Below are 24,082 nucleotides of genomic sequence, written 5' to 3'. Positions count from 1 at the left end.
GTCACATTCCTTGTGATTCAGACATCATCTTTTCTCTTTAATTCATCTGTGTATTTTGTTTTTTTGACCAAAGGTGTCAGTAATGTGACACTTGACATACATTGCTGCTCTTCACTTGAAGATTTCTGTGTGTCAGAGATTCAGATTAAATTTTAAAGATGCTTCATATTAAATGTGAAAGAATATCATTGAAGTATATACACAATTTTTATTTTGCCTTATCCTAAGTGTATGTATAACCATCAGTGTTTTCTCTTCTCCATTTTAAGTTGGTCTTTGAAGAATGAATAATATTTGAAACTGCCACTGCAAAGAAGATTAAAAGTTTCTGTGCCTTCCCTGAGATTTTCCCTGTTAACATTAAAACAAACAAACAAACAAACACAAAAACAATGTGTGTATTTAATTAATTTTATTTTAATATCACCTTGTATTTTCAACTTTCAAAAAATTTCATCTTGCATTAAGGTACTGTTCTTGACACTGTTTTTTAGCCTGATGGTTCTGATCCATGTCCTCAGCTTTAACACTAGTTCAAATGTATTTTGTTCAGAAAACTGGAAGTCCTGTTCCCTTGTTAATATCTTACTGTAGTAGTTTGTGCCAAGATTTCCCCGTCTGTTAAATGGGTATTAACCTCTTACCAGAAAGCTCTTTTGAAGTTTATATAATACTGCTCTTTCTATATAGGAAGAATCAGATGTCTTTATTACCCATTTATTATTTTGTCTTTGAACAGGGAGATAAATGTATTTTTCTGGCCTAAGCACAAGTTCAGTGTGAACTTGCCCTGGGAGTCTCTGGACTGGGGCTTAACTCTTCACTACTGTACGAAGTAGTGCTGTTGTGTTATCCCCAAGGCCTGGAGTATTCTTATCCAGGGTTTTGGTTTAGACCCATCTTCAGTCTCTATGATTCCTAAGGAACTACAATAAAAATATTTTTATTCTTTTTGTTCTCTGGTAGCCTCCAGAAAAGGAATGAAACCTTGCTACTAAAGCGAGCACCAGAAGTCATTGTTTAATTTTGATTTTTTTTTTTTTTTTTTTTTTTCTGGTCGTTTACAAATCTGGGTGTAATGCAGAGACGTTATTCTAGTCTAAACTCGGGGCATTCCTCGGAGAAAACAGGTCACGTGCCCTGATTAGACTTCTCCCTTCTCTGCCAGTGCCCGGAGACTATCAGCGTGCTGGGAAGAGGCATTTCCCAGGAGAGTGTTACCCTGGCATGCTAGCTCGCTGCCTTCTCTCACCATGGAAGACTATCAGCATCAGCTGCTGACAGTTATTGGGGGACTGATCTGTTTCTGTGCTCTGGTAAAATGCATCAGATTTATGAAATACGTTTTCCCACATACCTGGAGTGCTTTGCCTCAGGCTTTCTTTCAGTCGCTGGGAGAATGGGCAGGTAATGCAAACTTCCTCACCTTCTTCTTCTTGTATCTGAGTGATGAATTGTTACATTACTAACTGGGAGAGGTTTTCCTTTCATTCTCACCCTGTCCCTTCAGAACATAACATGATTTCCACTAACTGAGGCTTGCTTCATTTCTTTTTTGTTGCCTTGTAGTAACTTCAGATTAATGAGCCTGAAGGTTTTGCCTACTTGGGGAGAAGAGAAAAATAAACTGGTGACAACTTGCACCCCTGGTGTATAGATGTGAATTTTCTCCCCATTCCTACTTGTGATGTTTTTTTCTCTACTGGAAATGCTTTAGTTTTGATAGCATTGCCTATATCCTCAGTTTCCTGATGTGTGAAGCAAGCAGCTCTAGTGTATCCTAGTATATGGTCTCCATTCTTCGAAGCAACTTGTCTTTGTCCCTCTTGTCTTTGCTCCAGACTATTTTTTTTTTTTTTTTTTTCCCAGAACTGATGACTTATCCTTAATGGTATCATTAACAAACCAAATCTACTTTTTCCTAAAAACTACAAAAGCTGCAACTTGGCAGTACTTTTTTTTAAAAAAGATATAACATATTTTCATGAAAATAACAGAAATGTTTAATAAAAAAACAGAAATGTTTAAATAACAGAAAATAACAGAAAATAACAGAAATGTTTAATAAATATGTTCTTCCTACTGAACATTGATGTTTTTCTTAGGCTTGATAAATTACCGGTATGAAGTAAGAATGAAAAAGTAGTACAGTTTTTTGAGTTCCTGGGCTACAGATGTCACTGATGGTGGACTCTTGGTAAGAGGTGACCCCAAAAGTGCTCGTGTGCTTTCTTCCTTGCCCCTGTGCTAGAGACTTGATGTCTCTATTGCACCAAGTGCTTCTGAAATAATGCACAGGCCTCATGTTAATGCTAGTCAGGTATAGACCTCACTTGTGTGCGTGTGGCGAGGAGCACTTTGTGGAGCTCTCTCTGTAAAATCCTGTTTCTGCTGAAGGCTGAGAGACTCTCGTTTCCTTTGGTGGACCCTGCGTGCTCTGTCCTTCTACAAACACTAAGGTTTCTCAGCCCAGTAACATTAATTAGACATTACTGTTTTGCTGTATCACGTGGCACATGAGCCCCTGAGAACTGTGAGAATGAAAGTTGGAAGGTGGAAGCTTCTTTTCCAGTGGGTGCTTGCTTTTCACCTGCAGGCCTACTAGGAAGGTAAAAATCCACCGCTTTCTCACCACGGGATTTCTTTCTTTGTGAAATAAGAGGGTAATTGCTCTTCTGCTGGCAGTGATCCCAGCTGTTCAAATTCACCTTGGTCTCCCAGTTTCTTTCGTAATTTAGAAGTCCTTAATCCACAATTTTTTAGACATTGACCCCTATTTATTTTTGCTTTGAAAACTTCCCGGGAGTACCTCAGAATTGCTTTAGTGCTTGCCTACTTTACTTATTTCTTTCTTGATAAGAAAGGTGATAAACTTTTTCTTTATATAGTTCCTCTTATTTATTTGCTTGTATAATATTTAAAGATCAGGATGCTTTACAAATGCCAAGGCTCGTTTACTTTCTCAGTGACACTAAATTCAAAGGTAAACTGTGAGTCAGAAAGCTCTGGGAGAAGAGCATTTTATAGATGGTGGGTAAGTTTTTCCTTGCAGATGGAATTCTTGCATGACAACAGTATCACTTCAGCCAGTAGTATCAGCTTCAGTCACTAGTTACTCCTTATCTTCTGCTGTACTGCCACAGACATACAAGCTAAAAAGCTGCAAAACAGAACTTGTAAAAATGTGTTTACAGAAGACAATTCTACCATCTCATAGGAAATGGATTGTTTGCTGAGTGTCTCCTCATTGAACGTGAGAATTAGAGCTAGCTACTGCATTAGATAGGTTACTTTGAGGAGGGATTTGCTTTGAAGACAAAAAATGCTAAGTGAAGTAACAAAAAGTTGAAAAAGTCACAAGGGATTAACAAAGTGTGTGTGTGGGGATTGATTCTGTGCTTTACTAGAAGCATTTTGGTAGTAATGTTCAAGATGTTCAAGAAATGCAGAAAGAACAACCTACAGTAGAACAACAAACATAATCCATCTTCTTTTTACTTTCTTCAGTGGTCACAGGAGCAGGAGATGGGCTTGGAAAAGCATATTCATTTGAGGTAAGATAGATTACATACACTTAATTTTATTTTGACAAAATGGCAATTGCTATCCCTTTCCCAGTCTCCGCGAGTTACTAAGAAAATTCTAGGATTCAAAGCCACTGTGACAAACCCAGTACTAATCCTTCCCCTCTGTATGTGCAGAATAACATTAATCAAGTTCTGCAATGAAATTGGTGTTGCATTTCAGAGGAACGTCATTCATGCCTCACTGGTATCGTCAGTCCAAGGAAATAAAATGGAAACACTGAATAATCCAAAAGATTTTGTGTAGTCTGTCCAGAGTGGGAAGTCTCCTTGATTATCCTTTTTTAATCCCAGTTTCACAGCTAATGTGCTTTTTGTATTTCAGTGAGGTGGTCCAGCATTAAAAATACAAAATGTATTTTGTTAGCCTTCACAGTTGCAAAGAAAAGTCTGAGAGACTTATCTGAAGTAATAAAGGATAATTCTATGCAAATGAAAATGAACTACAGATTATGGAAATTATATTGAAATATATATGGTTTGATTAAGCATTGGTAGCTTCATGTGTCTGTAGGAGAAGGAAGGAGGGAGCCACAATCAGCTCTGCACTGCTGTGCAGCCACTACATTTCACTTCACTGAGTCACACATCACTGGAGACAAGGCAACCTTGAAGTTGAAATAATCAGAAACATGAAGTTACTGTCTTCAGAGCTGAGATGACAGGGTGAAAATTAGCAGCCTTTAATATGTGAGAGTTTAGATTAGATGTGCTGCCTTCTGATGTGATAAATTATATAAAAAATATCTCTCACAGGAATGGAAAACACACTTGCCTTTGATTTATTAGGTTGGATTTTTTTAAGCCAGCTTTCATAAGCATATTTATTATTTACTTTAATCACCTGATTTTGATTACTGGGGGTGGCAATACAGTAAGTACTTTTGAAAGGGTGTTGAATGTAGAAAGCACAAAGATACCAGGTATCGTGTATATATATACATATAGTTTAATATTTGTAGTTTAATATCTGTCATAGTTGCAATAAAGATCACATGCTCTCCTATGGAAGTGAAGGAAAAATGCTACCTTCTATCTACCGACTGAGTTGCTTAAATGCTGAGCAAATGGGTAAGGGTCTGCAGATGCAGCTTGCTGAACTAACCTTGAATGGGAGCACCTGGTGATATTTCAACCACGTGAAAGTTGCAGGCACCTGAGAGTGTCTAGATCGGATTCTCTGTTTTTGTTCTGCGTTCTTTGTGTCATATGGGTTATACACGAGTAAATCCCATTTAAAAGGCCATTCATGGCAAGCGAATCATGAGAAAGTATAAAATAACTACTCTCTTTTCTTGAAAAAAACAGTTCTTGGCTGGACTGGCAAGATTTTGTGGAATATTTGTTCATTATTTTTGGCTTTTGTGTGATGACTGAGAGCCATCTTTATCCTCGCTGAGACATACCTTCCTCCCCAGGTGGTCCCTTTGATTGAAGCTGTGGTCAGCTACTGCGCTGTGGGGCAGATCCCAAGCCCACACCACATGAGCTCATAGTTTGGCACGTCATCTCGCTGGCTGAGGTCAAAGCATACGCTTGTGTGGGGCTTGTGGATAAATAAACCCAAACCTGCTGTTTTAATGTCTGTGTGCCTTTGGAGTTCCTGGCTCAGCGCTGCTGTCTGCTGATCTGATGTCGGCGTACAAAGTTCTCTGATGTTTTGCTGGAACAGGTCCCGCTGGTATCGCGGGCCGATGTAGAGGCAACACCCATCTCACACAGCGTCTCTTCCTCTGAGTTTGTGCTGCAGCAACAAGTGGTGAATTCCCTTGAGACGTGCGCTGATAACAAGTTACAAACTAACATAGGGGCTCAGGCTCCCGTGGAGACTGAGGAGAGCAGTTCTCGTGTTTTGGAAGACTAGTGTGATGTGGCTTTCTCTACTCAGTGTTTCCTGTGGAAACTCGAGTTGGTGGCTTGTAAGTACAGCCCAGGAGATGGAGGTTCAGGCAAAGATTACAGTACTTACTGGGTCAGTACCCTTGTTTCCAAGGTTTATAGACAGATACAGGCCTCTGCGAAATCCATTAAGCTCAAGAGCTGTCTGGGTCTGTGTGAGGAGCCAGGCAGCTGTGAGGTCTCAGAATACTGCTTTGTTGATGCCAGGACACAGATTTTTCAGAGCAAATTATTGTCCCTTTAGGATCCTAAGCTTGTGTTGGCAGGCAAGAACACCTTGAGCTTATCCTCTCCTGCATGAAATTCCAGGCTTCTGAGAAGGCTCTGACTGCACTTCTGACATGTCAGGGTGATTCTGAAGGACTGGCCTTCGTGAACATACAGACCCCATCCCTTAAACTGACTGCTGTGATGTCAAAGTGCTGGCTTTTGGATCTAATTTGCTATAATTTTTTTCAAAAGCCAGGTTTCTGTCTTGGGCTGTCAGGTCTGAGAGATCTTTGACATCTCCACTCACTTGTTAGCACTTCAGGTACTGGTACAGACTTTTTAGTTCTGTTTTCCTGATGTAATAGCAGCAGAAGTGGTTTAGGATCTCCCCCTGACTTAGCATCTCAAATATCCCGAGTGTATAGCCAAGGCCATTCCATATTCTGACATTTACAGTTTAACATCTGCACACTTCTCACCTGATGGCAGGACACAGGAAGGATTTTGGTGGCCTTTTTTTTTTTTTTTTTTTTTTTTTTTTGGTAATTGTTGATATTTAATAACGTGCTTATAATTCTAAAGATATCTAAATCAATGTTTTAGCACACCATTTCAACCCAGGCCATCCTATGGTTCTATGATTTTGAGAAAGGCCCTGTGTTCATTTACTAATGCAGCCTTTTTTGAAATCTCAAACCTTTCTCCTATTTCCTGAAATCCTATGCAGCATTACCAGCAGTATAATACAAGCTAAATATGATCTGAGTTTTTCTGTTCCAGCTAAACATGCATTCTAATTTCTCAAGCTGACCCTGGATTTATTCCTTGAAATACTGCTGATCCAGTTGTGTTGTACAGGTGCAGAGCTAGCTTGCAGATCATCTGCCCTGTCTCAGCCAGCTGGACCAAAATGGGTCGAAGGATTTGAATCATAGGGATCCCTCAGGCCTGAATCCCAAGCAAGGGAAGAAAATGGGTGAAACACTGAGGCCATATCAGTGCGGTCCTGGGGAAGAGAGAAAATCTCTTAAGATTAGTAGAAAGTTATGGTAGGTGGCTATGGTATGCCCAGAATTATTATCAAGGATTTTAAATTATTACATCTAACGATCCGTGTAAAGTATAACCAGCGTAGCTGCAGATACAGTTTGAATCAAACACCCATGTCATGCCTCGTGCGAAGCTTTATTGTCTGAAAATTTCATTTGCTGAAAGATTTACTTCAGACTGTAGCTGCAAAAATGTACTGGAAAATACAGAGTGACTTCACATGAATTACTGTGGGCTTAAGCTTTTTAACGGTATTTCTGTGCGATTCCAGAACGCAGACCCCACCAGATCTCCCTTTAACATTAATCCGACTTCCAAAGGCTGGGTTACCGCGGATGTCTGCGGCTGCGGACTGTAGCGCTGCTCCCGCAGGTCGGCAGCCTCGGAGGGCCGGGAGCGCTTCGGCCCTTTGCCGCTGGGAGTCAGGGTTTCCTCACCCAGCAGCTCTCTGCCCGGTGCGGCGCCCGGAGATGCTTCGCGCTAAGGACGTCTGCGCTAGAAGTTACTTTCGTTTGCAATGCGGCTGTGTTAGAACTGATTTAATCTGTGTCGTGGATGACCAGGAAATTCCTCTTTTTTTTTTTTTTTTTTTTTTTTTAACGCAATTAATTTTGTTTGCCTCGATGGGTGCTTTTGAATCACGTATGCTCATTAAAATGTCCTATGAAACTGATTTCTGAAAAGAATGCATGTTTTCTATGTGGGTCAGGAGGCGAAAATAAAAGAGTAGGCAGGTGTGCAGCCATTTTTGCCTTGAGAAATGGCTGCCACAACCTTTTGCTTCCGATTAGTCTGGTATACAAAAGCAGAGGCGAGTCCTCTCACCTCACAGTTTGTGATTTTGTTTGCCACAAGTACATATGCTTTTGGCTAAAATACAACACAATCTTAGCAGTGGGGATCATTTTTTATTTACTTTTTAGGAGGGATTTTTCCATCAAACAAAGCACAGAGAGATACAGCTGAGATGATGTTGAGAAGCCCAGTGAGACAGAACTTTAATTTTGTGTATGACACGTCGTGAGTCTAAATGCTCAAAAAATCAAAACCATCCCCATCCAAACACCCCCAAGTGACAAGCAGGAATGAGTGACCACAGAAGCAGGGACCATGTCTCCGTTGCTTTCAACTGGATAGGAAACAGCTTGAGCAAAGCTCATGTGGACAAAGGGAAATTCGCCAGTGCGAAGACAATTAACGTTCTCTTCCTGAGTACCTCAGATGGAGCCCTTAAAATAAGCTTTCGAAACTCCAGAGCGTCTGAGCCTCTGCATGTCTCCTTGGAGCATGGGGCAATTATGTGAGAGGGTCTCCAAAAGCTCGGGACTGTGCATGGTCTTTGTGCTGAAAATGCAAATGGTCGTGGCTTATACATTTAATAGACAGTCTGCCCCTCGTACACTCAGTGTAGTGAATTTTTAAACAAAGGTCCTTATTCCTTAACATTCTTTTCATTGTTTCAGAAGAGCTCAGTAGGACAATCTGCTTCCCTCAAATAGGTTTAAGGAGAGCGCGTTGCAGGGAGTCAGCGACAGAAATGAATGGGTCTTCAGTGTGTGGGCTTTGCCAGTTCGTTTCTTGGTCTAAGCAAACATGGTACTTTCAGATGAAGTTGGCTTTATCTTTTGTACTGACTGATTTAACTCTCTTTCTCCTTGCTCCCATGGCTATTTTTTTTCTCGTTTCAGCTCTATCTTTCACTTCTTTGTGCACACAACTCTCTTCAACTGCTGCTTGTTAATACCTTAGTTTCACAAATCGAGGACATATTTTTCTCTCAGGTTCTGCCTAACACTCTTTAGCTGATGGGAATGGGAGGCCTAGGGAAAATGGGAGAATACCCTTCTCTGTTCTGTACATGGTAAGACCAAACTGACTATGGACTGCTGCGTTATGTGCTGTTCACAGCTGTAAACTTCAACTCTTGCCACTACCTTTGTGGATGTACCCTTGTGTTTTCACTTTTTAACCCTGGACTTGTTGGATTTTTTTTTTTTTTAAGTCTGTATCTAATGAAAGAAACAAAATTTATCCATCTATTCTGTGTGAGATTTTATTTCTATTAAGTATGTTTGAATAAATCCAAATCCCTGCAAACTCTTGATCCTTCAGTTCAATATGCTCAGTGTACTTCCTCAAGATTAAAAACAAAACATGAGGGTCAAAGATGGTGTCTTCAACATATTTGTTTCCTAATGCTTTTCTGGGAAATATCATGTTGTCTTCATTCCCTGTGAATATTCATTCACTTGAAACTGGCTAGGGTTTATTTTTTGGTATGTTATTGAGTTTTCATTACTGTCCAGCATGTTTTTCTCATAATGGTCCAAGATTACACAGGAAAGGAGGTGTTTTCACAGACTATTAGAATCCAAATTAATGTTTGACCTGTTTTTAGTATCTGTTGCTTACCCATTAGGCAGGTAATAAGTGATGAAAACAACTAAGTAAAACTATAATTGTTTTTTTGTTGTAAAACTAGAAAAAGTATATTCTAAAAAATCTTGCCAATATTGTTTTCTGACAACTTTTATATTCTTCTCTTGCAGCTGGCAAAACGTGGGTTAAATGTAGTTATGATAAGCAGAACTCTTGAAAAACTGAAGAGAGTAGCCACTGAAATCGGTAAGCGTTCATCTCAAACTTAGTTTCCTGTTTATCGGGTTGGCTTGGCAGAAACCTGGAGGTCTGTTTCCCTGGTACAGCATCTAGTACAGGTGGGCTCCAGGTATTTCTACAGATTGAGCCCCGGGTATTGATGCAATATGACAGATACTTCGTTTGATATCACTTTGTCATTTGAACCCTTCTAGTCATGGACTACAATAAATGTACATGCAGTAATTCAAACACTGCAATGGGTTGGACACATAAAAAACCAAACAAACAAACCAAAAAAAAACACAACTGTAGGTTCTGTACTGGCTTAAAACCTTTATTCACCTAAGCTTATATTCTATAAGAACAGGCAAAGGAAGTGTAGTACTAGATTTGTCTGAATCATCTATGCACCAGATTTTGCTCAGGAAAGATTGCCTTTAGACTAGTTCTTGGAATATAGCAAAGGAGGAGCAAAAATTAAATAATTTTAGCTTTTTTTTTTTTTTTTTTTTTTTTTTTTTTTTTCCTTTTAAGATTTACAAGTTCCATTTGGCTTTTGATAATGCAGTTAAATAGTTCATCTTTAGAATTAATGTTCCCTTTCTTTCCTTCAAAGTGGATAAGCTATTTGCCCTGGGGAATGGCTTGTTTAAATAAATTAAGATTGACAGTTAGGATTTCTATAGGAGTCAAGTGAGTTTATATCCTCCATTAACTTTAGAGATTGTGTTAATCAGGGTTCTTTTTCCCACAGTCTCTTCTCCTACACATGGCTTCTGTCCGCTGTGCTCCTTGATTTACAGGCTCCTGTGCTAAGCATGTGTCACTCCCAGGTTTACAGCCCTGCCTTTAGGCAGGCGGGCACCTGGCTGCAGCAGCACATCAGGTTTGGGGCACTCACCTGCCGAGCGTGCGGTGCATCTCCTAGGGAAGGTTCGGGAGCTCCTCCTGCTGAAGCAAGGGATTGATTGAGTTTCTAATTTTTCTGTCCGATTTCCCCCTGTCTGCTTTCCCAGTGAGGCCGCGCAGTGCTGAGCCCTGCAGCAGCACCCAGCCAAAGACCTGCCCTGTCCTGGAAAGCACTGGTGTGGCAGCCCACCCTGTGCCGGTGGGCACCAAGAGTTTTCCACAAACTTTGCTGAAATTGGTGGCAGGTCTCAGTGAGATCTTTCCATTGTTTTCAGCGGGCTTTGGCTCATGACCGGAGTGACTCATGTCTTGTTGTCAGGCTGGAAATGGGTACGTAACAACTAGTAGATGTCACAAACAAAAGGAAAAAGAGGAGGATATGGTGATGACAAGTGGACAGCATCTGATCTAAGGCATGGATAAAAAAAAAATTAACAGGGAGCTCTGGATGTGTGGTTAGGTTAAAGCTTTGCAAAGGCTCCTCTGATTTCAATTTGCAGACTCGGGCTTTATTGTAATTAAGCTAAGCAGTCATTGGAAAGGAAGAAGAGTTAAATTTACTGTGATTTTATGTGAGTAAATAAACAATGCAAACCAAAAATGAAACAGAAATTTAACAGAATGCTTTTACTGTTTTCTAAATTCTGTAACTCTCACTGACTTTTTTTTTTTTTTTCTAAACATCTTAAACAAGCAGTATCTTACTGCAAGCAGTTATCTCTACCCTGAACTAACATGCAAGGAGATTAAGGCACAGAGAGACAGAGACACAAAAATTATCACAGGCTACATAAATATGTCGTAGGACTGTGCACATTGCTCATGTTTCCTTTTGCTTAACAGCTAGACTGTGTATCTTTTTCTGATGAGCTGGACACAGTAACTAGACGACTTGACTCCCTTCTCAACCTGATGACATTATTCGCGTAATCCTACTGTAGAATTCCATTCAGACACTGAATAATATAAACGAAAGGAGGTTAACAAGGGCAATTCCAGAGGTCTCAGTAGCTGGCTTTCAAACAGCCCTGTGGATTGCAGGAACGTCTGAGAGAAGCTCTCTGAAGTGGAGCTTGCAGCAGGCAGAAATCCACAAGAAGAAAAAACCTTTCTGCACATAAGCACTGGAACCAAAAAACAGATTTCCACCCCATAGGACAGGATGGCTTTTCCAGAACATGAGATAAAAGATAACAAAATAAGTCTTGTTTGGGCAGATGGAGATACCCACTGCACCAGGTATACTGCTTATTTAATATGTTTACTGTTGTGATTATAAAGCCATTCATCAGGAGATTAGATATGACAGAAAGCTGTTAGATGTATTTTCTATTTAGTCTTCTTACACTTCCTAAGCAAGCTGTACAAACAGAGCTAGATCCTGATAGAGAAGTTATAACCCTAGAATTGGTAGATAAGACCAGGGCCTCTACTTGTTAAACTGTTAAATCATGCCATTCAACAACAACAACAGAAAGACACTTCTGTAACACATTAATATTAGCCACATATATACATATACATGTATGTACGTATGAAGAAACAAATCTGTATTTAAGGAAAGAAAGTGTCTGATCCTCAGAATGCAGCTGAAAGTATAGCTACATCATCTTAGACTGCTGAAGATGCAGGTCATTAATTTGGCTTTAGTGACGCAGTGAGTAGTTTATCAGACTTTCCCTGCAGATATCACAACCGTTGCTGTAGAATAAACCGGCAAATACAAAAATCACCCCACAGAATGGCCAAGAACCAAATGTGTCTTGCTCCCACTAAGTCTGGTAAAGGTCTAGCTGTGTCTCGCTGTCCCCTGTACTACACTGTGTCCTCCACCCCTCCTCCTTCCAGAGCTGGCTCCAAGAGCTAAGCAGGTAGTAAGTTGAGATCACTGAGGTTTTTTATTAGCACAAAAAAACCTCCCTTGGCACATCCTTCCTTCTCCGTTAAAGGTGGTTAAGCATACCTGTTTTGTTTTGCTGGTCCCTTGGGGTAAAGCATGACTGCCTAAGGCTGATTTCCCAATACACACTACTACTGCTACCTAACAGAGCACCTCAGCGCCTTGACCAATATTTCTGAGTGCTCTACTGACTAATAGTAATTCCCAAGGCTTTTTTTCTTTGTTGTTGCTCACTGAGTTCATGTTCTCTTATATCTTCTATCATCTATTGCAATTCTATTTTTGTCTTCATTCTCTTTGTTTCTCCTCTATTTTCCCGTTAGTTTTGAAACTGAGGTTTATTGTATTTCTAAGGAGACACATTTCTTTAAAAGACATTCAAAATGTAGCCAGACCTTGTAATTTATAATTTTACAGAACTTTTAATATTTCTCACCCATCATATATATTTTTTTACCTTCTTCTTGTCGTTTAAGTAACATCTCATTTTGCTCTTCTCTCTGCAAATTTCTGCTGAACATGAAGCCTGAATGCTTCTATTTCATGTTCAGATTTTGTTATAGTACTTCAAAAGGGTCTCCTATTGCTACAGAGATCAGAGATCTTGTGTAATTCAGGCATTCATTTTACTACTTCAGATTTCCAGAAGATCTTGCTATCTCTCCAAACAGAAAGGGAGAGTTTCTGGCAGCCTTCATGTTCTAACCAACTTCATGCTTCTGCCAGATTTACTCACTTCTTGGTAAATTTCAAGAGGCAGCATGTAGGATTTCCAAGTGGCCTGAGGTCAGAAGCAGTTAGATGTACCTTTAATGATACATTTTGTAACACGTCAGATGAAACAATACAGATCAGGTTTTCAATTTTCCTTAAATTATTTTTCTCTTTATTTATTATTATTTTTTTTTTAATGAAATAACCAATTCTGATGTTTAAAAAACTAGGTTCTTTTCTTCTGGCACATTTAGGACTTTGAAAAAGAGTTGGAGTGGCTTTAGTCTTCAAAGACTAATGTAAATCTTTGTCACAGAGAGGGAGAGACATAAGGTACTTGGAAAATATTTTTGGCTTTCTCCTATATAGACTTGTTATCATTTTCTAAAGAGCTATCCCTGGACGATTCATTTATAAGCACGATAGTTTTATTTTTATTTTTTAATATATTGTTTTATTCTTAAATGAGAGAGAGTAAAGCCATCTGGAGTACTTGTTTGTTGGCTGAGAGTGCTGGTTGTAGCAGTGCATTTGTGTGCAGACAAGGGGATGCAGAGAAAGGCCAAATGGTTTGTTTGATCCTAATTTTTATGCTGCTGTAGCTTTGGCTGCTCTTCTTGTTGCCCGCAAGAAAGATGGCCACAACATCACTACACTTCTTAAGACCATCTTGTTTTGTTTATAGAGCTCTTCAATCATCAGGTCACCGTAGGTGTCTTCTCCAGCTGTTGCTCTGTTCTTTCTCTTCACTACATTTACACTCACAATGTCCTTATTCTTTGTAGCTACACTGTTCCCCCAGTTTGGGACTACTAGGGGGTCATTTGCCACTAGAGTTGCTTTTATAGGTTGAAGGTTCAAAGGGTGTTTCATCCTTTTCATGCACACAACTGCAGCTTGGAAAGAAGGGAAGAAAAAGGGCACTGCTTCCTCCTTGCCCCTGTCATGGAGACAGATGTCCTTGAAAATCACACAGAAGATGCAGCCCGCTTTTCACATCTGGAGTCAGACTGTCTGCTGTTTCCTCAGACTGCTTCAGTTGCTTTGGTAGTGTGAGGTGTTTGAGACCCGCAGTGCATGGAGGGGCGAGGAGGGATCAGCCTGGAGGGAACAGCGTCCTCTCATCCTCCAATGCAGGCCCAGTGTGGCTGCAAACTGGCTTGCTGGACCCAAAGCCAAAACGGGCTTTCTGCCAGGCTCACTGTCCCAAGGCGTTCTGAGTCTTTTTTTCTAAAGCTGGATGGACACAAAGAGGTGAGGCATGACTTGTGAGTAGAAATCAGTGAGCAATTCCTATTCAAAGCAGTGCTCTCCGTTGCCTGTATGACAAAACCAAGCTCCAAGCAAGTTTGGGCAGTTTCCCAAACAAGACTCAAAGCAGATTTTCTGCCATCCGCGTGCACCTGAATTCCTACCGCTTGAAGCAAGTCTGCAACCCGATCATCTATTGACGTTTCCAAGATTCACTTGTCACTTTTTTCAGCGAACTTCATCTGGATTTCAGGTTGCCCATAAAACTTGAAAGCAGGTTTAGTAGCAAGAATTTACAATGTGAACAACTAGTTAGAAAAGACCTTACTGGGCCCCTTTGAAGGAGAACCTTGCCTTTAAAAATGAGTAAATAAGAGCCTCTACCTCTTTTCCTCATGAAACTTCATTGAAAATATGGACAGTAATAAATCAACTGCTGAGAAAAATGGTAATGTACAGCTGGGCTCCACTCCTGCATAGCAATGATACTGGAAAAATCATACACATTTCCCTTTCCCTTCTCTGTAAATTGACCTTGCAAAATTTAAGCTCCAACATCCTTTAAATGTCTTTTAGTCCAGCAAAATCATAAGATTCGGTCCACAAAGGTGCAAAAGTAAAATCAGGAGAGAAACTGGGAGAAAAAGATGCAGAAAATATGGCATCACGAGTCCTGTTTTCCCCTCCTCCTTCATGACAAAAATGAGTGTTGCTTGTTAAAATGTTCATCTTTTATATGGAAACACTTTGAAACAATTCTGCAAAACTGTGTGTATGTCAAGGATCTGGCACCCACATTCACTTGTCTAATGTATGCTGACAGTGTTCTTTTATAAATATTATGACAACCAGGGGAAGAAGTTCTATATTGTTTATTTCCTCCCCACCTACCCCTCACCCCCCTTTTTTTTTTCTCTTGCTGAAGGACTAAATGCTGTTTAGATTTTCTGAGGGAATTTCCATTGATTTCAGGGCGTAAGTTCATCCTGTTTCCCAGGATGTTTCCCCATAAACAACTGTAACCAGTGAGAGTGTTTTGCTTGTGTTTCAATTCTTTTAAAAAATGGAAAGTTGAAAAAAAATCTAATTTTACAGTGGGCATTCTTAAGTGATATATCTCATTATTTCTCTTATTACTGAATAACAGTTCTCCCTCTCTCTGGGTAAATGCAAAAGGATGTTTTTTTTTTTTTTTTTTCTTTTTTTTTCTTTTTTTTTTTTTTTCCTTAATTTCAGAGCAGGCCACAGGTCAAAAGGTGAAGGTTATACAAGCTGATTTCACTAAAAATTCAGTATATGAGAACATTGAAAAAGGTCTGCAAGGCTTGGAAATTGGTGTTTTGGGTGAGTCACTAAGGTCTGTTAATCAAAGTGTATTTTATGGCTGCAGTGCATTTAACAGAGAATTGTACAAATGATGTGTGTCATAACAACTTGTTGGCCAACATCTGAAACCAAGCACAAAACTGCCTAACGTGTTTGAGCACTAATTAACTCCAACAAGTTTTAAAAGTGAATTAAGATTCTCCAAGCATTTCCCATTTCTCTGTATAGTGGCTTCTTTTACTGTGAAACCTTTTCTGCCACTTGGTGAGCAACATCCAGCTTGTGGGGTGACCTCTTCCCTCTTCGGCCTCAAGGAATTCATTTTCTCTATGGGTTGTTTTACAGCTGTGTGCAACTCTCATATTCAATCTGAAACAAGCCTGTGGCTAATGCTAATTGGTATGATCCACAGAGAAACAATGAAAAAATATATATATATATATTTTGGTTAACAAAATCGTCCTTTTAGTAGTGAAACAAACAAACAAAACAACAACAGAAGAAACAAACAACCCCCCTAAACTGTACAGCAGATTGTTTTTCTGTTCCCTGTAGTCTATACCAACCAGCACTGATGACTTCATTAAGAGTGAGACTTGGTTCTTGCTGAATGAATGCTGAAGAAGCAGCATTTCTGTTCACTTACAGCTTAAAAACTGAGTCTTGAGGAGAAGCCATTTGTTTAACTAGCTGAACTGTGCACTTTATCCAGATGTGGTTCTTATCACTATGTTTCCTTTGGTTAGTTAACAATGTTGGAATGCTTCATAATCCTCTCCCGTGCCGTTTCCTTAATGCACCAGACGTAGACGAGGTAGGATTACTCCGTGGTTTTCTATTTCCAATATAACAATTATGCACCGTAATTCTTCTTAACAAGGGACAGATTCTGTCCCTACTACAATCAGTGGATATTTAAGTGTTCAATTGGGTGGGAAAACTACTAGGCCTGATGGAGCATCTCTTGATGTGTTTTTAATGTTCAGAAGAGCTTGCACAAGAAAAAAGAATGGTATAGTTTAGCTAAATTGCTGCAGACACTGAGCAATAGAAGAGCTGGTCTGGCCACAGCAGGGATCAGCAGCCTCCCTGGCTCACTGCTCGCACGTAATGTCATGGGGGCCAGCCTGGTCACAGCCAGAGCATTCCTGGTAGTAGTATAAAAACTTTATTTCTTTGAGACACCATTGATTTAATCTGTGGGAAAATAAAAAATAAACTTTGCTTAAACATGGTTTACTTTGGGGGGAGGGATTAATTTACACACTTGGAACAGTTAGACAGAATTGTGGACTTGATTCTTTGCCTTATTGTTGTTTACCCATACAGTATTAACCACAAAATAAACAGCTTCCAAGTGTATTTCTTGATAGCCCCTGCCCCAGGATTCATTCAGTCAATTTGTCATCATCTCTTACAAACCAGAGATTCCCAAGCTGGCTCTTCCTGCGGTGTCACAGACATGATGGCACCTCTGCTGCTGCTACAGCTTGTGTTTGACTGCTTGTCATGGGATTATACCTCTACATGGCAGTGCTTATGCTGTGTAGATGGCTTGTTAAAATGTTGCTACCTCTGCCAATGGGAGCCTGGCATCTTTGTAATTTGGGTGTCCTTTGGTACGCATCTAGCTTGGCTTGCTGGTGCAGCCACTGCTGGGACACCAGGATCCCAGGTTTTGCCATGTCCAAAAACTTGTCTGCTTGTCTGGGCAAAATGGAGTGCACTTAATAAAGGGATGCAAGGCAGATTTGGATGCCATGATTAGTAAAAAAAAAAAAATAATAATTAAATAAATTTACTGCTCACCTGTCTTTGAGTATCTCACATCATAGGCACAGTGAAAATCCAAGGCAACCCTGCTTTGCAAGGAACTTGGAATTGCTAGCTTTGCTATCTAGATTAGACACACACTCTCTGGAGTTATCTATGAACTTTATGTTTTCTTGTTTACTGCAGAACCTTGTCAACTGCAACATTATTTCTGCTACAAAGGTATGTGCTGCACACGTGGCTAGTCTGTAACTTATTTCATTAGAAAAATATTAGTCGCACAAAAGAGTGACCAATTAACTTTCCTGATTAATTTCATTCAGTTTATCCAGAGATGGTTGTTTTCAGCTGGAATGTCAGCATTATCTTAAGGACCCTTATGGATTCTAGTGCCTACAAAATATTTTGATCAGAGTTGACTGGGAATGTTTTAACACTTTTGCTTGGTTGACACACATCATTAAAATGTAGCTGAAACATTCTGTAAAAGCATGACAAGGGAAGATTTATTTCAAAACCAAAATCTACAAGGCAGGAATGTTTATATTCTGACTTTTTGTACTGTACTGTACATGCATTTTGGACAGACAAAAAAACATTTTTCTCTCAATGTAGGAGAGAAACTTCAGGAGTTGTCTCCCAATTCGGGATTGTTACCTCTTGGAGTTAATTTTGGTTGGCTACTTCCCTTACAAGAACAGTTAATATTTCATGCTTTGAAATTCCTATTGCTCTACTGTTTGCAAGCAGCATATTAACATGAACAAGAGCAGAACAAGAGCTTTGTAGTTCATCTCAACCTTGGCAAATATCTTTCTAAACATGACATGAAAATTATCAACAGATGTTTCCCTTTCTTTGGCTAGTAAACTTTACCTCCCAAATTTGTAGTGCTGCTTAATGACTTCAAATAATAAATCATGTAATATCAATCAGTTGAAACAAATTATTTCATAAACTAGTTTGGTGGACTTCCTGCTCCTAGGTTTTATTCCATTTACTTGCTGAAAGAACAGAAATGTCTGCGGTATCTGAATACTGAGTATGTATGCCTCACAAACCCAGCCAAAATTGTATACCTTCTGTCTGGATCCAAAGTGTCCTCCACTTACCACTTCAAGCCTTATACATGCCATAAAATCAGTGTCTTCCACTTCCCCAAGGCTTGGTGATTTCATTCCCTTAGTGTTACAACCACTTCCTTTTCAGTTTTTCATAAAAATTCACCTTCCTCCAAGACACAAAGAAGAAATCATGCTCCTAACCACTGTTCCTCATTGCTTGGTCCCAGTCATCATTAATTCCATACCCACTGCCTCATCCCTCGCTTGATTGCTGGTAGGATGGTGCTCATCACTTCTTGCAGTGGGATGCCTGAGCTCCAGATATTCCTGGATCTCACAGATGTCAGTGGGATTTTCAGCACTGAGAAAAGGAAGGAACTTTTCCCAAGCTTTCTACTTTAATTGGAAATTCTCTTTCACCCAATTTAATGTGACCCACTTTGTCACCCTTTCTGAAAATGAAGCTTGAAAAACCAACCTTGCTTCTACAATCCTAGTGTGCACAATGACACTACTGAAAAAACAGAAATAACAAGGTCTGAATTAAGTTGCATCACTCAAGAACTGAACTAGGTGGTATCTTTCATTTACTTTTGGTTACCGCCCTTAATGAGTTAGATCACAGTCTTACCTGTGAAGATTTGTACATCACTTATATTTATAATGAGTCAATGGTATGAGTATGAATTCCACAGAGAGTTACGATTGAAATCAAGAATACCTTTCCAATGTAACAGGCAGCAGCTGATTTCTTACCTAAAAATGGATTTAACTGCACTTCAAAATTTGTAAGAATGATTCCACATGTTGTTAAAATTGAAATGGATGTTTAAATAATTATCATGAAAAATGGTCCTACAGCTCATTTGGTAGCAGAAAAAAAAAAATAAAAAAAATATTTTCATTATTTTCTGCTATTTCTGGTCCAGGTACAGACTGAAGCAAAAGATCAAAAACAGTATGGAGTTTACTTTCTTCTTACAGTTATGATTCAATACTGAAGATTCATGAAATTCAGATACTGTTAACAAACTTTAGATAAGCATAAGGTTTTCATTGCCTAAGAGACTAACCTTTGAAATTTTTGACAGTTCAGCTGACTGACAGTCTATTAACATTTTAAAAATATTTTCCAAAACTTTGAGTACTCCACATTTTAGCTATTTGAACTGTACATGTATGTCTGAGGCTTAAGCAAATAGGAAACTGTGAATAAAACAAGATGAATGAAAAAAATGTAATTGGAATGAGGGAGATTCGTTATAATTCTTAACATACTTATCTTACAGATGACACAAATAATTCTGAAACAAATGGAACCAAGGTAATTATTGAACTTTCAGTTTTAGTTGCTGCCTCCACTTTATTCAGTGTTAGCTGTTCATTATTAACTTCTGCACTTTATGGTATGACAATCAGATTTACTTCCGGTGCTGTTAGTTCTGTGCGAATGAATGATAGGAAGTGCTACAAGTTTTCAGTCAATTGTAGAATGAGACAGAGAATATAAAAATTTGGTCTGTTTGTAGCAAAAACATGCAGATGTTGCAGAAATAAAATGGCATGTGATGAGTCTAATTAGGCAAGCAATTGCTTTTGAATATATTGTCATATTTTTCCGGAAGAGGTAGCCATGCTTGGAATATTACTTTTAAAACACTGGAAATACCTGTATTTCCTCTGAGAGGTTAATTCAGCTCTGTAATCCCTTTTGTCCTTTTAATACAATGTGATTTTAGACACATCCTTAAACCAGAAGTTAATGTTTTCAAATGAAATTTCTAGAGAACATTAACTACTGCATTTTAGAGGACAGTACATGCTTTTTGTTTTGGCAACAAAATAAGCTCTCACTGTTTAATTGTTTTGTTTTGTTTTGTTTTTCCTGGCTGTTGTGGAATAAATTGGTATTTGTGATTTTTTACAGGGAGTTGTGAATAGGGAAACTAAAACAACAGATGCATGGAACAGGAAAAAGAATGTGCTGGCTAATGAGCAAAGGGGACCTACCAATTACTTAGGAGCATAAAATCTTTCCTCTGATGGCAATTTTTGCTCTGTTAGATGTACAATAGCATATAAAATGTTCCTATGGTTCTGACTGCACTAGGCATTTAAGTTTCACTTATGCCATTATTCCTGGCTACATTAGACTTAATTGTATCTAAAAAAAAAAAAAAAAAGAGTCTTTTAAGAGTGTAGTCTACAGTATTATAAGAGAGCTCTGCCTTTTTGGGGAAAAATGTTAGTTTCCACTTATGCAGATTTTTACTCTAATGCTGTATGTAACTCTTTAAATTAAATTTCAGACAGAAGGGTCTTATTCTGAATCTGTCCTCTGGTCTGGGTACTTTTCCCTGTCCATTATACACAATGTACTCAGCTTCTAAGGTAAGTAAGTCTTTCACATGGCTTTATGAAGAAATGTCCTTCAAGTGTTTCCCAAAACATTTATATCAGCAATACAAGGCTGGGTTTTCAGTTGACATAAATGTGTTGTTCCACTGAAATAAGGGAGTGATGTGAATTAGCACTAGCTGAGAACCAAGAGTCACTGAAGGTATGCAAATGAAATCCAGCTGAAGGTATGTCTCATCTTAGGAACATTTTGCTGTTAATTAAGTTGTGTTATAGCAGTGCTCACAGTCTGTCTTCACTGAGGGAAGTGGTGACTTTTACTGGACTGGCTTAGCTAGCTTACTTGAAACTGTAGATACATGGCAGTGTTAGATTTTGCTTATGGAGTCAAGAATAAAAATCCTAGTAGGTAGCTGGTGAGTTTCCTCACTTCCTAGTTTTCACTTTGAAATACTACTTTGAGTTGAAATCCCAGACCTTATCAAAGTGAAAGTTCCTGATTTTCACTGAAACTCCAAAAAATGATCTGCTCAGATCACATTTGTTTCAAATGAAAAATTCTAACAATATTTGCTTGAACACAGCTGAAGTTCAGCTTGGTAAGAAAAGCTAGTTTTTCTTGGTAAGAAATTCTAGTTTTCCATTTCCTCTTTCTCATTTTAACATAAGTTTCTCATTACTCAAAACTTTAACTACATTCAAACCAGTCAATTTTTGTTCCTTAGAATAGTTTAGTTAATATTATTTCAAAGTGATACGGTGCAGTGGTTGTTCTATTTTGATTTATATATATATATATATAAAGGTAATTAATACTCAACATATATATATATATATATATTGAGTATTAGCTACCTTTATTTCTGAGTACTTTTTAAATTGACTGTTTCTGTCAGTGCCCTGAAAGGAAGTTATTTTACTTGTCAGCATATTGTTGTATCATGCAATATCATGAGACTATTAGTGTTTAACTTGCAAGGCCTCTCAAATGCTGGCTAGGAAAAAGCCTCAGTTTTTCTGCTTAATATAGCTGTTATACTTGTAATTACAAAGGAGGGATTCAATGTTGTCAAATTTCAGAATATTTCTAAAATCAATCACTATACAAGAAAGTCAACTTATGCAAAAATAAGTTAGTATATGTGTAATCTTCGTAGTGTGAAGATAAACCCTGAAGGCTGAAGCTGAAAATAGACAAACAAACAACTGCTCAAATATATTATTTTGCAAATTATATTTATAGGCTATGATCATAGGTATACCTTGAAGGCATGAGTTGTATTTCACTCCCATTTTTATTGCAAGAAAAACTGCCTTGTAAACCTGGGAGTAGGAGGGTCGATACCAGCCAGAGATGACAACCACAAGCAAGAGAGCTAATATAATGGGACTCAGATATTTTTATCTCTTGCATTTTCATGAATATGACTAATATTTTAATCCTGTCTGCAGTAATACTTACCTGTCTCATGTCTGGCTTGGGCCCATGCCATACTCCATCTTCTCACATGCAGATAGTCAATCTATTTGCTAATCTTTTGCTAACGTGACACAGCAGAAAATGTGTCTTGAAAAGATCATTTCTAGTTTTTTCAACACTCACTCTGCTTGGTTGCATGATTCTTGGTCATTTTTGTTAAGGACTCTGTATGCACATATTTGCAGGTGTATGTGAAAGTACATAGTTTCCTATGCTAATATTATTTCATTTTATTTTATTCTAGGCTTTTATATGCACTTTCTCCAAAGCCCTACAAGCAGAGTACAGGGCAAAGGGAATTATCATACAGGTGGTACTACATCTCGCCACACTTACCTTCATTTTAACAAATTCTTCAAGAATGATCTGGGATGCCTAAACTTGTGTCTTGCAGCCTTTCTTGGTGAAGTGCTGAGTGACCCTGTCAAAGCTTTCTCTTCTCTCTATATGCAGCTGTAAACATTTCTCCTTCTTTCACTACAGTACCTTTATGTATTCCATATAGTCCCTTAATCCACTGAAACTATTTGTTATAATTTGTCAGATTAAGTGAAATTCCTTAAAGTGAATGGCCTTATGTAAATATTTGATGACATTACACTGCTATTATGTTTCTTATTTTAGGTAGTGGCTCCTTATGGTGTTTCTACTCCAATGACTATGCACCAAAAACCTGGTCTTATTACAAAGACGGCAGAAGAGTTTGTTAGTGAATCACTGGATTATGTTACTTTTGGAGATGAGATTTTTGGATGTTTAGCCCATGAAATACTGGTAATTGAATTTGACAGTTTGTAAATGGTTCCCCAAAACTGATTCAAGGCTGTCTGGACTCAGTAGGTTCTTCTGAATAATTTTGGAATCCTCAAGGTTGGATTTCCTTAGGATACGAAGCTAATAAAATAAATATGTATGCATGGTAGCTGTTAATAATGAGCATTAAATAAAAGTACAGGGAAGAGAACAGATCTACTGATAACTGAGAGGAATGAGCATTTCTCTCTAAGAGAAACATTCATACTAAAAGTATAAAGGAAAAGTTTTTGCATTCAATGTTTTCTATGACCTTTCTGAACACTTGGTTAATTTCTTTCAAGAGGTTTCTGTAACCCATTGTCTTCCTATTGTTTTTATTTGATTATTCTAAAGGCCTGTGTCCTGCGGCTCGTTCCTTTATGGGTATTCCACAGTGACAGGCTTCAAGAAGCAGTCCTGCATCTGTTCACCACTTATCTGAAGAAAAGGTGGAGGAAGCCCTGACGTCATTTTCTTTCTTCCTTTTTTTTTTTTTTTTTTTTTTTTTTTTGGAAGATGTGCAATGGGAAACCCCAGCAGGATACATTGCTGTGGTTCTGTGTGTGAATGCCGAAGAAATCAAATCAGTTGGAGGCATAACACCACCCAAATCACCAATCTAGTGATCAGTGACTTGATCCAATGAATCTATTAAGCAAAATAATTACTGTCCCTTTCCAGCAATTTCTGGGCTTTAGATAGGTTCTAAGAAATGCTGCAGCTGCTACTATTTTGATATAAGTTGGAGGCCACAGATATTTATGCTTATTTGTTGTTCACAAATAAAACAATAATTTGCTTTATTCCCAAATTAGTTCAGAGTGTGTTTTCATGTTTTCAGAGCGTGTGATGTGCCTTTGGTTTCTTCTGAAAAACCAAGGAAAATTTCAGGACAGAGGGAAAAAAAAAGGAGAAGCTTTCAGGATAGAAATACTTACTGGACATTTGGAACTGCAGTCATACAAAATGTGCTCTGTCCAGAGCCTATGAATGACTTTGCCCTCTGCAATATCTGATATGGGCTGCAGAGGCAGGAGCATAGGCAAAAGATAGGCAGTAGTTCTACATTCGTGGATGGATCCAGAAGGCAAATCTTTTGATTGCAAATACCTACTCAGATATACTCCTGTTTGTAATAAATCACGAATGCATCTTCTCATTTTGAAGG

The 24,082-nt window shown here is 38.6% G+C and overlaps 1 protein-coding gene across 3 annotated transcripts; it reads left to right on the top strand.

Moving 5' to 3' along the window:
• Positions 1-6: 6 nt before the first annotated feature.
• HSD17B3 (hydroxysteroid 17-beta dehydrogenase 3) lies at positions 7-23,849 on the top strand. Of its 3 annotated transcripts, XM_035310417.1 has the most exons (11): positions 7-1,407; positions 3,508-3,554; positions 9,293-9,368; positions 15,355-15,462; positions 16,191-16,258; positions 17,404-17,439; positions 19,571-19,605; positions 20,591-20,672; positions 22,364-22,429; positions 22,744-22,893; positions 23,269-23,849. In XM_035310417.1, the coding sequence occupies exons 1-11, from the start codon at positions 1,254-1,256 to the stop codon at positions 23,377-23,379; spliced, it is 933 nt and encodes a 310-aa protein (XP_035166308.1). In that variant the 5' UTR covers positions 7-1,253; the 3' UTR covers positions 23,380-23,849. The 3 variants fall into 3 exon arrangements, with proteins under 3 accessions (XP_035166308.1, XP_035166309.1, XP_035166310.1); XM_035310418.1 differs by lacking the exon at positions 22,364-22,429; XM_035310419.1 differs by lacking the exon at positions 22,744-22,893.
• The last annotated feature ends 233 nt before the right edge of the window (positions 23,850-24,082 follow it).

The sequence above is a fragment of the Oxyura jamaicensis genome, chromosome Z (assembly GCF_011077185.1).
Source record: "Oxyura jamaicensis isolate SHBP4307 breed ruddy duck chromosome Z, BPBGC_Ojam_1.0, whole genome shotgun sequence".
Classification (NCBI taxonomy): Eukaryota; Metazoa; Chordata; class Aves; order Anseriformes; family Anatidae; genus Oxyura; species Oxyura jamaicensis.
The sequence above is the reverse complement of the archived record's forward strand: the minus strand, read 5'-3'. Positions and strand labels throughout refer to the sequence as shown.